This window comes from Convolutriloba macropyga, chromosome 7, assembly GCF_964194025.1.
Source record: "Convolutriloba macropyga chromosome 7, txConMacr16.3, whole genome shotgun sequence".
NCBI lineage: Eukaryota > Metazoa > Xenacoelomorpha > Acoela > Convolutidae > Convolutriloba > Convolutriloba macropyga.
This window is the reverse complement of record NC_134474.1, coordinates 58,817,924-58,834,579: the sequence shown is the minus strand read 5'-3', so window position 1 is coordinate 58,834,579 and position 16,656 is coordinate 58,817,924. Positions and strand designations below refer to the sequence as shown.

The 16,656-nt window shown below is 35.7% G+C and overlaps 1 protein-coding gene across 1 annotated transcript in view; it reads right to left on the bottom strand.

Annotated features, from left to right (window-relative positions):
• LOC142343197 (uncharacterized) overlaps nt 1-11,691 on the bottom strand; it is an 88,020-nt gene extending 76,329 nt beyond the window's left edge. The window contains exons 1-5 of the mRNA XM_075394925.1: nt 11,305-11,691; nt 10,783-11,154; nt 6,824-7,066; nt 6,122-6,290; nt 4,321-4,526 (exon numbers count right to left, since the gene is read on the bottom strand). Of these exons, the coding sequence (XP_075251040.1) occupies nt 4,321-4,526; nt 6,122-6,290; nt 6,824-7,066; nt 10,783-11,154; nt 11,305-11,332 (1,018 nt within the window). The 5' untranslated portion in view covers nt 11,333-11,691. The remainder of the gene's footprint in view (nt 1-4,320; nt 4,527-6,121; nt 6,291-6,823; nt 7,067-10,782; nt 11,155-11,304) is intronic.
• Nucleotides 11,692-16,656: the final 4,965 nt, after the last annotated feature.

Here is a 16,656-nt window from a genome sequence, read left to right as displayed (position 1 = left end):
AATCTTCCAAACAATTACAGCTCAGCCCTTGGTCAGCTCCACTCACTAAAACGAAAATTCCAACTAGACCCAAAGTTAAAAGAATTGTATCAACAGTCAAATGATACAGATGTTGAAAAGGGATTTGTGAAGATCCTTGGTAAATCGGAAGGCAAAGGCACTTTCGGAAATGAATGGTATTTGCCACACCATCCAGTACTAAACCCCAACAAACCGGGTAAAGTTCGCCGTGTTTGCAACGCTGCAGCAAAATACAAGGATATATGCCTAAATGACAAGTAGTTAGCCGGACCCGATCTACTACACGGATTGATTGGAACAATATTCAGATTTCGAGAAGGACCAATAGCCCTTACCGCAGATATTGAATCAAGGTTTCTGCAAGTGCAAGTTCCTGAACGGGATAAAAGCTGCTTCAGATTCCTGTGGCGACCAACAGTGAACGAACCTGTGCAAATTTACGTGTATCAACGTCATGTTTTCGGAGCAAAGAGTCCACCAACATGTGCCAACTACGCTCTGAAGCGAGTAGTCATCGATAACGAGGACGAGTTCCCAATTGCAGCAAAAACAATCCAAGACAACTTCTACATGGACGATTTCATCAAGTCAGTCGAAACACCTGAAGAAGCAATCAAGGTTTTCAAACAACTGCAACCTCTTCTCTCAAAACATGGATTTGAACTGAAGAAGTGGATCACCAACAGCGACGTGGTAACCAACGCAATCCCAGAGGACTTAAGATCAATCAGCAACACAAAGCAGGTCAAAATAGAACCCAGCAAGAAAGGTTCATCCGTGCTTGGACTTCAGTGGACGATTATCGATGATAGTCTACAGGTTTGTAGAGGTACAAGCAAAGAAGTTGAGAACCCAATCACCCAAAGGAAGATCTTATCTCTAGTTTCTTCAGTGTTTGATCCTCTTGGACTGTTTGCACTATTCAGTGTTCATATGAGACGACTCCTGAAGAGCATCTGGACCAAAAATGGACAACACTGGGACAACTCAGTAGAACCTAACGAAGAAGAAGAGTTTCTGAAGTGGAAGGTGCAGCTTCCAGAAGTAGCAGAAACCAGCATTGATAGAAGATACTTCAGCACAGCCAAGGACAAATGGGAACTTCATGTGTTTACCGACGCATCTGAAGACACAATGTGCGCTGTGGCATATCTACGTTCAAAGCCCAAAGAATACTCAGCAGACTTAGCATTTGTAATTGGAAAGTGCAGAGTCGCGCCGATGCGACACCTTTCCATACCACGCTTGGAACTACAAGCAGCAGTGATGGCGGTGAGATTTAAAGAACAAATAGTGAAAGAACACGAAACGAAGATTGACAGATGCAACTTTTGTTCAGACTCCACTACTGTTCTGCAATGGATTCATAGCTCCCACCGTAAGCAACAAGTGTTTTGTGCAGACAGAGTGGCTGAGATTTTGGACAAAACTAATGTTTCACAGTGGAATTATGTGAGTGGTATTAAGAATCCAGCTGATATCGGGACACGAGCGATCAATGTTGACGAACTTAAGAGAAGTGAATGGCTCACTGGGCCGGCCTGGTTGAAGCAACGAAAGAACGAATGGCCTGAACAGGTGAATTTAACATTTGCTTCAGACGAACAAAACGACCAAATGGTCTTCTCAGCAAAGGTTGAAAAGAAGCCGATGATTCAGTGGGAACGATTCAGCAATTTCAACCGACTAGTAAATACAATGGCATACGTAAAGCGCGCATTCAAAAAACACAAGCCGACAACAAAAACACTAAGTGTTGAAGAAAGAGGGTGCACAAGCAAGCATCTTCAGGCTACAGCAGCAAGAACAGTTTTCTGAAGAGATGAAGTCTCTCAGGGCTGAAAAGGAAATTCCAAAAAACAGCAAAATCCTCCAGTTTTCACCATTCATTGACAAGCAAGGACTTATGCGTGCTCAAGGCAGAATAGGTAAAAGCCTATTGAACTTCGAAACGAAACATCCAATACTGTTACATTGGAAGCACCATGTAGTTGAATTATTCTTGCGAAATGAACATAAGAATAGTCATCACGAAAGTACTGAACATGTCAGAAACATAGTTCAGCAGGAATTCTCGATCCTAGGCATACGAAATGCTTTGAGATCGATCAAAAACAAATGCATTAGATGTCGAAAGGGAAGAGCCCAAACAAAGGCACCAGTAATGGCAGATCTACCTGAAGAACGATTAGTCGCATCAACAGTGTTCTCAAAAGTGGGCGTGGACTATTTCGGACCATTCACAGTAAAGATTGGTCGAAGAAACGAGAAATGTTGGTGCTGTCTGTTCACATGCCTTACTGTACGTGCGGTACATATAGAGATTGTACCAAAACTTGACACTGATTGTTGTCTGAACGCAATTATGCTATTCATTGCACGAAGAGGCAAACCGGTCAAAATGATAAGCGATAACGGGACAAACTTCGTTGGAGCTGAAAAAGAACTGGCAGAGTATATAGCAGCATGGAACAATAGGCAAATGGAAGAACATCTGATTCAACAAGGTATCAGATGGAAGTTAAGCCCACCTGCAGCACCACACTTTGGAGGAGTGTAGGAAAGACTGGTTAGGAGTTGCAAGAAGGCAATGTACGCAGTGCTGGGCAATCATCAGTCACGGAAGATGTTCTGTCAACCACGATGCGTCTTGTTGAACAGACGCTGAATGCTAGACCGCTGACACAGGTCAGTTCTGATGCTACCGAATTAGAAGCTATTACTCCAAACCATTTTCTACTTGGCAAAACAAGAACCTTTGTTTACCGTATCTATCAGGTGCAGAGCAATTTGTTGATCATAGAAAGCTCTTCCGACAAAAGCAAGCTTACGCAGACCTCATCTGGGACAGATTCCGCAAAGAGTACTTGCCAACGTTGAATAGTCGAAAGAAATGGCAGACCACAACGGACAGAAGTCTTCAGCAGGGTAATCTTGTGGTTAGTGGAAGCCAGTGACAAACGTGGATATTACGATTTGGGTCAAATAACCGAAACCTTTGAAACACAAGGAGAGCAGCCGTTACACTTACTGTATTCTATGAGAGGCTTTTTAGAAAACTGTGGTACATTTTTGAGCATGCCTGAATTGCCTCACTCAGTAAAAATGACTTCTGCACACACACACACACGCACACCAACTTTTTAAATCTAAATTGAGACGTAACTTTTTGTTAACTTGTAATTTAGTCTCATCATGAACAGGTCTTATCTACTTTCTAGCAAAACATTAAATATACCTTGTGGTTTTAGCTTTATTGCATCGGTTTCTTTTACTTTGTTATGTTTTGTTTTTGATTTCGTGAATTTTTGAGTCGATTGAATTGTCGGTTTTTATCTTGATAAAACAGGTTTCAGTTTGCAAAAAATAAAAGACCTCATCAACCTTCTAATGTGGAAGCTATTAATTCAAATAATGATCTCGCTTCATTCAGTGTCCTGTTTCAGTTGAATTTTGCCTTCTTTGTTTTTTCTATGCCTGGAAGTTTTAAGTCATTTACAGTTACTTGATCTTTTAAACGGCAGTAAATCTTTTAATCTTTTGACGTCAGTAAATTTCAATGCCATTTTGACTTTGGAGTGTCCATTTTGGTAGTTTTTTGCAGCTTCTTTTTCAATTTACTTTCGCATTGTTGGTGACTGGTAACATATTGAGACAGGTTGTTGATAATTTTAGCACCACAAATTTTCGACAAAAAGCGTTACTTTTTTCAATTAAGAAAAGTTTTTGTTTGAATTGGCGGAATTAGAATTCACAGAACCTCATTTTTTGCTGTTTACTTGAGAAATTGTATTTGTTCGATTTTAACCAAAAGCTTCACCCAGTTCGGCCATGGAAGTGCAAGAAATAGCACAGAAATTGCAACTTCTTTTTCACCCCTAAAAATAAGTATTTTGTTGATTTGCCAGTTTTGTTATTCTATACTCAAAGTTTTGAAAAATCAGAAAACATTGTCATGATGAAATTTAAGAGTTGCTAGCCTTCGTAGCACTATTTATTTAGCGCTGGCATTGAAGAGCTGGCATTGAAAAATATCTAGCAAAAGCTGTGCAGGCTAATGGTTTACCTGTTTACGACATGATTAGTGTTATTCTGATCTGCAATTATTTGCAAATCAAACTAATTTCAACATTGAAAGATCACTGATATTTATATAATTGTGATCATGTTAAGCATTTAACCCTGCGCTAATATTTTAATTTACGTGAATTAACGTTTCCTTCAAAAAATACGATAAAAATATGTTTGAATACTTAAGAACTGAGAAAAAATGGTAAAACCAAAAGTTTCACGACATACTGTCGATTCTTTCCTCCATTGTTTTATCTTCATCTTCTTCCTCCTCCTCCTTCTCCGTTTGTTTGAGGAGAGAGGTTTTGGTCCTCTGCAATAACTCTGTCTTTAGTCTAGTGACCTGTCTGCTGGTCTGGATCTCTATCTCCTTCACATTCTCAACTGACTGATTCCCGTAATAGAAGGCCAACTGCTGACTGCTTTCTGTAGTCCTGTGTAATATTACTTTGATTCTATAACTTTTTAAACAATAATTAATAGCCCGCTGTTAGTAGGAGCAGGATCAAAGAATGGTTCTGTAACTCATCCTCTCCGGATCTCTTATAAACGTATTTGCTTTGGTAAACTTTCGTTAATTACTTCTTTTTCAAAGAAAAATTGTCTTACATATAGTTCTACTTATCTAAAGATAGCCGGAAGATTGCCGAAAAATAGCCGCCGCTGGCGCGCTTGATGTACAGCGGGATTGAAGCAGAAAAAGAAAAAAAGAAGAGAACAATTGACTGATTGTTTTCTGTCTTTTTTTCAGTTTCAAAGTGTTCTAATTTGACGTGCAGTTTCAGTTAGATTCTAAAACTATACTTAATTCAGCTTCTAAACTGAAAGCTAATAAACTTAATACCGATATCAGCTAGCAAACACTCATGAACTTTGATAACCTAATTCTCAATTACCCAATGAACGGGCTTTATCGGTTTATCCCGCCTCTTTTGATTTTTCTTTTTTGACTTTGAGCGTATTCACTATATTGCGCTATTCAATGCATGAAAGAATTTAGTATCCATTCAGTTGAAACAGTGAGCGGAGTAAGTCAGAAGTCAAACGTGAAAATCGTGACTTATGTAAAACGAAAAAAAGGTGATGAAAAGGTAAAGCGAATGAAAAAAAAACATAGCAGCACAAGTCCTGACGTACAATTCAAAAAATTTTCATTGACTAAACAAAAAACTAGACCTAGAACGGACTATGAGTGAATTGGAAAAACCATTTCTATAAAAATCAGACAAAAACAACAACAAAAAAACCAGAAAATCGGTGTCAAAATGCCGCTAGGGAGAATAAAAAACCACTAGCAAGAAGTGTAACTTTGATTCTAACAAAAAATTAGGCCTAGAAGGAACTATAAATCGATTGGGAAAACATTTAGAAAAAAAATCCAATCCAAAAATTGAAAAAAAAAACGAGAAAGCGAACTTTTGTTCAAACACCGTTTTCTCACTCTACTTTAAAATTAGAGCAAAAACGTTTCACGCCACAAAACCACTCGCTTTTTCGCTCCACTTCCTGTTTCGGCGTGACCAAAATCATTACTGCAATTTGACTTCAAAAATCATAAAAACGCCGGCTGAGATGCTGAGGCGTCTATTAAAAACAAATGAGTCGAATGAGGCTCACAAACTACCCTTGGAGGCTAGCATTTATGCCATCCTAACAAATTCACCCCTTTATGCATAAATGTGAATAGTTATGCACCAGGGTTTATGACAGTTAAAGTTTAGGTCACCTCAAAAACATGTCCATGTCAAACAAAACTAGCAAAAAATCCAGTAAAATCTCATGCAAGATTTGCAAAATGATGTTGAGATCAATAATAGCCACAGCTAATGATTCTCGGCTATTAAAAAATCAACTTAAGTTGAGACCAAGGAAATCATAGCTTTGAAATCTATTAAAAAACTAAGGGATTAGATTTGGCTGACCCGTAAATCCGATAGGCCATCCAAATTTGTTTCGATTTCAACGAAGTTGAGATCGAAGCAATATCCGAATAAAGAGGAAACGCATAAGTTGCTAATTTTCTTCTCACCTAGCAGATGCTTGAGCGAGAAAGTTGACAACGGCAGCGGAACTGGCCTCGTTCTGTGCTTCTTTGAACAACGACCGAACATTTTTACTTTCGTCTAGAAACCCAATTAGAGCAGCACCCAATTTCCGCGCTTTGGATAGGGCCATCTGCACTTTAGGTGGCATTGGTCCTGCAAAAAGACAAAATTTACAAAAGGCACATTCAGAACAATCTTGTCACATCACAGACGCCACATTGTTTATGAGCGCCCAATCAATTAGTAATATTTCAGAGAATAATTCAGTAATAATACGTGCTCAGTTTGGTAGATTTGGCTAGCTTGCTTTGTAATGCTTTAAGTTTTCCGAATCTTCAAACATTTTAGAAAAGTAAGAACTAAGAAAATTTTCAAGTCATTGAAAAGAATTTCACATCTTTTACAGAATTAAGTCAAGCATGAAAAAGTCACTCGAGAGCAAAAGAATGTTCCAGAACAAAGCGCAAAAACGGTCAAGTGAAAATTTTGCAAAAGACGACACACACGTGTACAATAATTGCTCCAAATATCGTTCGAGAGCAATTAAATACAAAAAACTGAAAATTCATAACCTCTATTGCCGATTATGATTTTCCACACTGATGTAACATTTATTTTTTTAGATCAATCTCAAGTGATAATTTATCACCAATAGCATTCTGATATTTTAAAGTGTTCAAGTTTACCTTTCACAATCTGCTTTTCGATTCTGTCGATAGATCTGATCAATTTCACATTGCCAAGTTTAGCCTTGACTTCTTCATCTAACTCCCTCTCCGTTTTCGGTTCATCCTGCTCCTTTTCCATTTTGACCTGCTGTTCAACCGTAATTTGATCAGATCCTTCTTCAACATTCCCTTCCTCGCCATCTTTCACAGTCTCCAATGCATCAGTTGCAGTCCATTCATGCTCCATGGCCAGTAAATGCTCTAAATTAAATCTATTATTCGTCCTCACTGAAGTTTTTGTCTAGATTTTTTTAAAAACCCGTTACTAAGCCTTATTAAAACTCAAATTTAATTTCCTATCAACGCGAAATTTTATAAAATATTAAATTTAAAGCCTATTAAGTGTTAAGAGCTTCAAAAACACGAACCTCTGTAAAAAATTCTCACAAAAAATAGAGAAAAGAAGATTTATCATAAATAAAACGAAAAAAAAATCCACGGCGAGAAAAAAGGTGAGAAGGTGAACTTAAACGGACGTCTTTACTGCGTTAAAAATTATATCAATGGAAGCACAAATTCTGCAGAGCACTGGGCCTTCCTTCTCAAGCGTGGAAAACAAGGTAAATTGTCAATCTATTTTGCTGCCTTCAAAATTATTTAGACATTATATCGGCTATTTCAATATACAGCTACGCAATCATTTAGCAAACTTTACAAAGAAAATCAATTTGAATCCAATTTCACCAACAATTGTAACAGGAACTCGCCAAAGAAAGTCACGCAATCAAATTTCATCTTAGCACGATTTTTTAAAGTGCGTCGAAATATTTTAATTCATCTCTCGAAACATTTATATGCAATCGGCTGACAAGCCAAATGCTTTTATACCTTAACTGGCCTATTAAAAAGATTGATCTGCCGATTGTTTCGACACTTTCTTGACCACACCCAATAACAGTCAGTGCACGATCTTTTGGTCTTCTCGCACACCGTTTAATAAAAATTGATTGGAGACCAAAGATGACAATTCTCATCAAGGGACACACGAGGTTATACAAAACCATTTTTCAGTCTACCCCAGATTTAGATATCATAGATAACATAACAATTACTAAAATCTCAAAAAGACTTACCACTTAACATTGTTTGAGAGATAGACAATGTGAAAAATAAAGCATTTAATATAAACCTTGAGGGTTTGTGATTGCAAACTAAAAAGGAACCCTTTAAAAGGCAAAAATTGGAAATTCCGCTCAACGTCTTTGGTTCAAAATACGCCGGAACAATTTCTCGGCTTTTGAATTTGTTGTATAGTTTTCTTACAGAAAATTTGATAAAAGAGCTCCACATTTTTCTTGTGTAATCGTTGTTCGAGTAACCTACTTGCTAATCCTCTTGTCTCTCTTTCTATGGAATAGAGTGGTTAACAAGTCATAACAGAAATTTTTACAATGAAGTCCACTGATTGCTTTTAGAGCAAAATAATCAATTCAAAAAAAAGTTAACATGGAGCGCTTTTTGAAAAAAATGCTCACCGGAATCAGTTCTTTTTATAGTGAACTAGAATTTTTTGTGAGACATTTGTTTAATTTTTTGTAGAAAACTAGAAGATAAAAAGCAGGGAGAGAAGAACATTAACAGCATCCATAGACAACGACTCCGTATTCAATAATGTTACTACTCATGAATGCATTCTACAGCAATTACGTCTGTATCGTTCGCAGAAAAAAATCAAGCTTTTTGCAAGCTAATGATGAATCATTTCGGTTCAGTGAACAAAAGAGAGCCAAGAGTAGATCCTTGTAGTACAATGTTAAATTCCTTAAGGTTAAATTCCTCCCAACTAGATGTCATTTCATTCAAAGGAGAACTAAGTGAACTCCATGCTCGAGGAATGATTCAAAACGTTTCAACCCTTTGCTCTAACACCGGAATAGTCTAACTTCTAAACCATTACGATATCATCAATTGTATCAAAAGCTTCCCCAGGTCCGAGAAAAAACAAATTTTTCCACTGTTTCCACTTTTAGACTTAGACCTCAAATTTCTGTGAACTCAATAATTGCATTAATTGTGCTGTGCTTCGTTCAAAATCCAAATTGTTTACGATAAAACAAAGAAAATCTTTCGGAGAAAGATTACACCCGATTAAACCATAATATCAAATAAACCTTGCTCGAAACAGAAAGTAATGAAATATGCCTGCAATTATTTTCATCTAACTTTTACCACGATAGGTGCACGGAAAAGGTTTTCACTTTTAGAATCCTGGTGCAATTCACCTCTTTTGAATAAAAGATTTATCAAAAAAGTAAAGTTTCCAAAAGCAACTGACGATGACCAGAGCATCACGTAGTATCTAAACTGGATATTACTTTAACTTCCTCGGAATTTCGGAAAAAGGAATATCGTTGGTTGATGTCTTGGAACTTTAGGTTCGTTATCAGCAACAATATGCTGGCTGATTACAAATCATTTCATCGCAATAATATTAAAGGCTATTGCCTTGTCTTGAGCATTCGGCCGATTAAAATTGTTACCAACAGTTTCTAGTACAGGGAACATGGAACTGTTCATATCTCTACTGTTCATATCATTTGGCAATTTATAGATATGTTTTTAATTACCGAGGGAAGACCTAAACTTCGTTAAATAGAGATCTTTTCGACTGCAAAACACTGTTTTCCAAAAGTTTCGTCTTAATGAGGTTTCTAATCCAGTACTATTGCCATCACTTGTTTTCCACTTACGACGGGCAATACTTTGAGATGAGCAAACAGCTACCGAGTTACTTCAGTGCAGCAACTCCGCCTGCAACATCCAAAACCACGCTACTTAACGTATTGAACGCATTTGAAAAATTAGTGTACATTGTTCTTTATCTTTAATTAATGCCAACTCTTTATCATGTTCATCAAATAGCGTTGAACTTTTTCTGCATCTTTTGCAAACTTAATATCTATAAAAATGAACAAGTGGTTATTTCTCTGTCCTAACTCTCGAACTAATTTGAATAGGGAAACGATCCGAAAAGATTTGATGATCAAGGAACTCGGTTTCTAAATCTAGGCACATTTCGATAAATAAAATGATCCAAGCAGGTGGTGTATTATACGTTTCTCTAACCAGTTCGTTTATTCCCGAAACAAAACCGGTTGCAGCTATTAGATACATATTGTCATTAACGTATTGATTTTGCTAAGCTGCGATATGTTACAAGACTAAGAAATCATCCAAGAAAATGCTACATGACTAAGAAGTCATCAAACCTTTTTTAAAATTGATTTTGTTCATGCTAGTTTTGGTGTATAAAACTGCTACAAAAAACCGAAAAGTGGGTATTCATTTCTATGACAGCAGCTTCATTGAAAGGATTTTTGTGCATTCTTATCAAGTCGCAATTTGTATCATAAAAACCAGCCCCCTCGAATTCTGTTTTTCAACGCATGCCGAAGACCCAGAAGACGGAGACCCATAAATGTAAAATCGCAAATTTAAAAAGCTTAAGACACTTATCAATAGACACTTATTGCGAAAATATCCAACAAATACGAAAAAATGTTGGATAAAACACTGAAATTATTGGTGACTATTGACTTGAGAGAAGTCTTTCAAAGCAACAGTTGGAAACTAAAAGAATTCAATTTTCATGGATGGATTTTCCAACAGTACTCGATATTTACAGAAGTCAATAAAAAATGATACATGGAATGAAAGCGTCTATATCAACATCAAATTCAATTTGAGGATAATTTTTGCAAATTATACTCAACGTTGTGCAAATTATCCTATAACGGTGAGTATAATTTGCATTATCCTCCAAATAGAAACAAATCTAAGTCGTATATGAACTATTACTTCTAATGTCAGATAGATGCAATGAAACAACTCATTTCATTGATTTCAACTCATCTCATTTCAACTCATTGATATTTGTAAATGGTACATAAACCTGTAATAATGATAATGATAACTACCTGTGTCTGCTTTAACCTGGAACTCCAGAATTTCAATGGATTGGTAAATCACGGGGATTAGACGACCTAGACTACGCACAATTTTCTGACACACACACTGCATCTGCTTCGTCTCTTCACTAGCCTCCTCAATCAAAATACTTAACTCATCAACGTGTGCTCGCTTCAAGCCGCCTTCAAATTCATTAACAGTTTCGCGAATCAGCTCTTCGTAATATTTAACTCGAAACTCATAAGCTCGTATAGCTTCGTCCACCAACTCTGTCACATCCTCCGGAATTTCCAAGCTCGATTTTGACCGGTCACTTCTGAGAGTAGATTTTCTTCCATTAACTTTATTAGCATCTTCGATGCCTGCATCATTTTTCACGTCTAAAAAAACACCCACTTAACTATCTAATTCTACCCAGTAGACATGTATTTGCTAAAAATTTTGAAACATACCCGTCAATCCCAACAATGACTTGCGACATCACTGACAATCAAGCATTTCAATCGGTATTCATTTTTAAAAAAGCTTACCTGAGTTGATAAATTCTTCCCCAGTCATATATATAATCAGATTACGCGTTCTTTTTATCTAACCACAAAGAAAATTTGACTGCGCACAAAAATATTGTAAAACAACGAAAATTCTGTAGTTAAGCGCACGATCTCAATTCTGCACAGTCAAAATGTTCAAACGTGTACTTCAAAAGCAAATGTAATCTGAAGCCATTGCATCAAATCTCTCAAAACAGAGTGTGGCTAGACTTATATGGTAGTAAGTACATTATTAAATCTGGAGCAAAACTCGTCGAAAAAACTGTCAGATTTAACTCAAGCGCTAAGCAAATGACATTGTTCAATAAGATCTTCTGTATAAAATTCTACTTGGGACAACCAATCAATTAAAAACTCTACTTGGACAACATTGAGGGAGTTCCAAAAAGGCATTTTGTAATTTTGAAAAGATGATTCTTTTAGAATTGGTACCTAGAATTTTCTCTCGTAATCAATGAAGCCACAGGAAAGTCACTGCAATTAAGAGAAACGATTAATTGGTTGATGAGGTACTAATGAGCGACTAATTAGATAACAAATTTACAACTAAGCTCGGTAATGTGCGTTCGCACAATGTTGCGACCGGTGTCAGGACAATTTACCCAATTCTATTATATCCAACCTGCCATTTTACCCAATGCCAACTTGTCCCATTTACCTTATTAAAAATATCAGAACGACTATTTAGCCGGCTATATAATTGAATGGCCCGTGGGACTTGATATGAAACTATCACAACTGAACATGGGATTAGCCGCGTAGAAGGCCGTCGGACTTGATATGAAACTATCACAACCGAACAGGGGACTATATTGTCCATATAAACATTTTGAAACCTCCTAATAGCTACTGCTAAATTGTAATCGGATAATTGAACGAAAAGATCAAAGGGCATTGGATAAATTGGTATTGGGTAAAATGGCAAGCAGACAAAAAAGAAAAAGAATCTGAGGACTAATAAAATAGCAACAAATACTGTCAACCAAAAAATTCAATACAATTTTAACACAAATCAGTGTCCAAGCAATTAAAATCAGAGGCTTTTAACAAATCAAAGATTATGTGTAACTTCATTATTATTATGTGTCAATGGGACCTGACAACAAATACGGGCAATTATTTCAAAATATAGGCAATTATTTCAAAATCACCATCTTCATTGGAAAGCTATTAGGATCAAAGCTAGAAGATCATTAGTTCAAGCATAAAAATGCAATTTATGATAAATTTAAAATTACCAGAAGAAATACGACCTACATTTATGAAACTACGACACAAAATGAAAATTTTAAAATAGAAACATCTAAGGTAATCAAAACCATTATCTCGGGACTGAAATCCTTAGAAGTTATGTCTCCGTAGGAAGCAATTGAAACCTGTAATTATCCAAAAAATATCTAACGACTACAAAAGTACAAATATTGCCAAAACAAAATAAGACTTTTTGAAAATTAGAAATATCCAGAGCTCTGATTGCAATATCTGAATTATTATTAAGGTAAAAATGTAACAGAATAGAAACAAAAAATTGGACAGATGTCCGACAACCCCAAAAACATGAAAATTCTATGCCAAAATTTAATTCTTGAAACATAAAAATGCAGTAACGGCTGCATTTCTATTCACTAGAAAGAAGATGCTACCTCTCAGTAAAGACAAGTTGACAGCAAAAAAATAGAAATTTGGCGGAAGCTCAAAAATCCGCTTTTTTGAAGTACTTTTTATTTCAGAATTTGATGCGTTCAGTTTAAAAAACTGAAAAGATTCATTGTAGCTCCTAAGGCTCCAATAGAACCTTTCATCAATGACTAAGTTAAAAGATTACAAAATATCATCAAAAAAACTTAAACATTGTTGATGTCATAAAAACCATGTGTTTACGCAAACATTGTTGATGTCATAAAAACCATGAACTTTTAATTGAGAACATAGATTGAGCTCATTGGGTCTCACTTGCAAGATAAAGAGATTTGTCTATATTCAGGCAACAGTTTGAAATCATTCCCGTCTATTAAAATCCCAGTAATTGACAAAACGGTGAAAAGACAGCGCTTTATACAATTCGAACAAGGAAATTATGTAAAGATCACAATTAGACTAAATCTTACCTTAATATTCCTGATCATCTTCTTTAGAAAATAGTTAGAGAAATTTTTTATTTGATCGATACCGTCAGTACATCAAAAATACATCACAGCAAAAGTGCAAACATATCTGCGTGACAACCCCCTGATTGCTGTTCCTTTCGATAAGGTTGTAGGATTTTGTGTTATGAAAAAGAGTACGTACGCAGAACTGGAAAAAGCAGTAGATTGCGAACAGATCAGAAAATTTGAAAAAAGTTGTGATTATATCGTAATGAAAAACCAAAAAAAGAACTTTTGGATATGATGAAAAAAGAAACAGCAAGGTTGTATAGATTAGCTGAAGTACACAAAAAAGAAAGCCCTCTGAGACCTGTTTTTTCTATCCCGGGAAGTTGTTACCATAAACTTAACAAGTTTCTAAACCCCTTTTTCCAAAAGTTTGAAGCAGCAAACATAGAAACAAGCACCAATGACGCACGTTAGACTCTAGAGCAAAAATTACTTGAAAAAGATGAACAAATCCTATAATTCTACGCGAAAATTTATTTCTTGAAACATAAAAATGCAGTAACGGCTTCAATTCTATTCACTAGAAAGAAGATGCTACCTCTCAGTAAAGACAAGTTGACAGCAAAAAAATAGCAATTTGGCGGAAGCTCAAAATTCCGTTTTTTTAAGTACTTTTTATTTGAGAATTTGATGCGCTCGGTTTAAAAAACTGAAAAGATTAATTGTAGCTCCTAAGGCTCCAATAGAACGTTTGTTGATGTCATAAAAACCATTTGTTTACGCAAACTTTGTTGATGTCATAAAAACCATGAACTTTTAATTGAGAACATAGGATGAGCTCATTGGGTCTCACTTGCATGAAAAAGAGGTTTGTCTATATTAAGGCAACAGTTTGAAATCATTCCCGTCTAATAAAATCCCAGTAATTGACAAAACGCTGAAAAGACAGCGCTTTATACAATTCAAACAAGGAAATTATGAAAACCCTCACATTTAGACTAAATTTTACCTTAATTTTCCTGATCATCTTCTTTGAAAGAAAGTTAGAGAAACTTTTTACTTGATCGATACCGTCAGTACATCAAAAATACATCACAGCATAGATGCCAACATATCTGCGTGACAACACCCTGATTGCTGTTCCTCTCGATAAGGGTGTAGGATTTTGTGTTATAAAAAAGAGCACGTACGCAGAAGAACTGGAAAAAGCAGTAGATTGCGAACAGGTCAGAAAACTTGAAAAGAGTTGTGATTACATCGTAATGAAAAACCAAAAAAAAAGTTTTGGATATGACAAAAAAAAAGAAGAAACCGCAAGGTTTTTCAGATTAGCTGAAGTACACAAAAAAGAAAGCCCTCTGAGACCTGTTCTTTATATCCCGGGAAGTTGTTACCATAAACTTAATAAGTTTCTAAACCCCTTTTTCCAAAAAATTGAAGGTGCAAACATAGAAACAAGCACCAATGACGCTCGTTAGACTCTAGAGCAAAAAATATTTGAAAAAGATGAACAAATCCTATCATTCTATGCCAAAATTTGTTTCTTGAAACATAAAAATGCAGTAACGGTTTCAATTTTATTCACTAGAAAGAAGATGCTACCTCTCAGTAAAGACAAGTTGACAGCAAAAAAAAGAAATTTGGCGGAAGCTCAAAAATCCGCTTTTTTAAAGTACTTTTTATTTCAGAACTTCATGCGTTCAGTTTATAAAACTGAAAAGATTGATTGTAGCTCCTAAGGCTCCAATAGAACCTTTCATCAATGACTAAGTTAAAAGATTACAAAAAATCAACAAAAAAACTTAAACATTGTTGATGTCATAAAAAGCATGTGTTTACGCAAACATTGTTGATGTCAGAAAAACCATGAACTTTTATTTGAGAACATAGAATGAGCTCATTGGGTCTCACTTGCAAGATAAAGAGATTTATCTATATTAAGGCAACAGTTTGAAATCATTCCCGTCTAATAAAATCCCAGTAATTGACAAAACGCTGAAAAGACAGCGCTTTATACAATTCGAACAAGGAAATTATGTAAAAGATCACAATTAGACTAAACCTTACCTTAATATTCCTGATCATCTTCTTTAAGAAATAGTTAGAGAAATTTTTTATTTGATCGATACCGTCAGTACATCAAAAATACATCACAGCAAAAGTGCAAACATATCTGCGTGACAACACCCTGATTGCTGTTCTTTTCGATAAGGGTGTAGGATTTTGTGTTATGAAAAAGAGCACGTACGCAGAAGAACTGGAAAAAGCAGTAGATTGCGAACAGGTCAGAAAACTTGAAAAGAGTTGTGATTATATCGTAATGAAAAACAAAAAAAAAGAACTTTTGGATATGATTAAAAAAAAGAAGAAACGGCAAGTTTGTATAGATTAGCTGAAATACACAAAAAAAAAAGCCCTCTGAGACCTGTTCTTTCTATCCCGGGAAGTTGTTACCATAACCTTAACAAGTTTCTAAACACCTTTTTCCAAAAGATTGAAGGAGCAAACATAGAAACAAGCACCAATGACGCACGTTAGACTCTAGAGCAAAAATTACTTGAAAAAGATGCACAAATCCTATCATTCTATGCGAATATTTATTTCTTGAAACATAAAAATGCAGTAACGGCTTCAATTCTATTCACTAGAAAGAAGATGCTACCTCTCAGTAAAGACAAGTTGACAGCAAAAAAATAGAAATTTGGCGGAAGCTCAAAGTCCGCTTTTTTAAAGTACTTTTTATTTCAGAATTTGATGCGTTCAGTTTATAAACCTGAAAAGATTGATTGTAGCCCCTAAGGCTCCAATAGAACCTTTCATCAATCACTAAGTTAAAAGATTACAAAAAATCAACAAAAAAAACAAACAGTGTTGATGTCATAAAAAGCATGTGTTTACGCAAACATTGTTGATGTCAGAAAAACCATGAATTTTTATTTGAGAACATAAAATGAGCTCATTGGGTCTCACTTGCAAGATAAAGAGATTTATCTATATTAAGGCAACAGTTTGAAATCATTCCCGTCTAATAAAATACCAGTAATTGACAAAACGCTGAAAAGACAGCGCTTTATACAATTCGAACAAGGAAATTATGTAAAAGATCACAATTAGACTAAAGCTTACCTTAATATTCCTGATCATCTTCTTTAAGAAATAGTTAGAGAAATTTTTTATTTGATCGATACCGTCAGTACATCAAAAATACATCACAGCAAAAGTGCAAACAAATCTG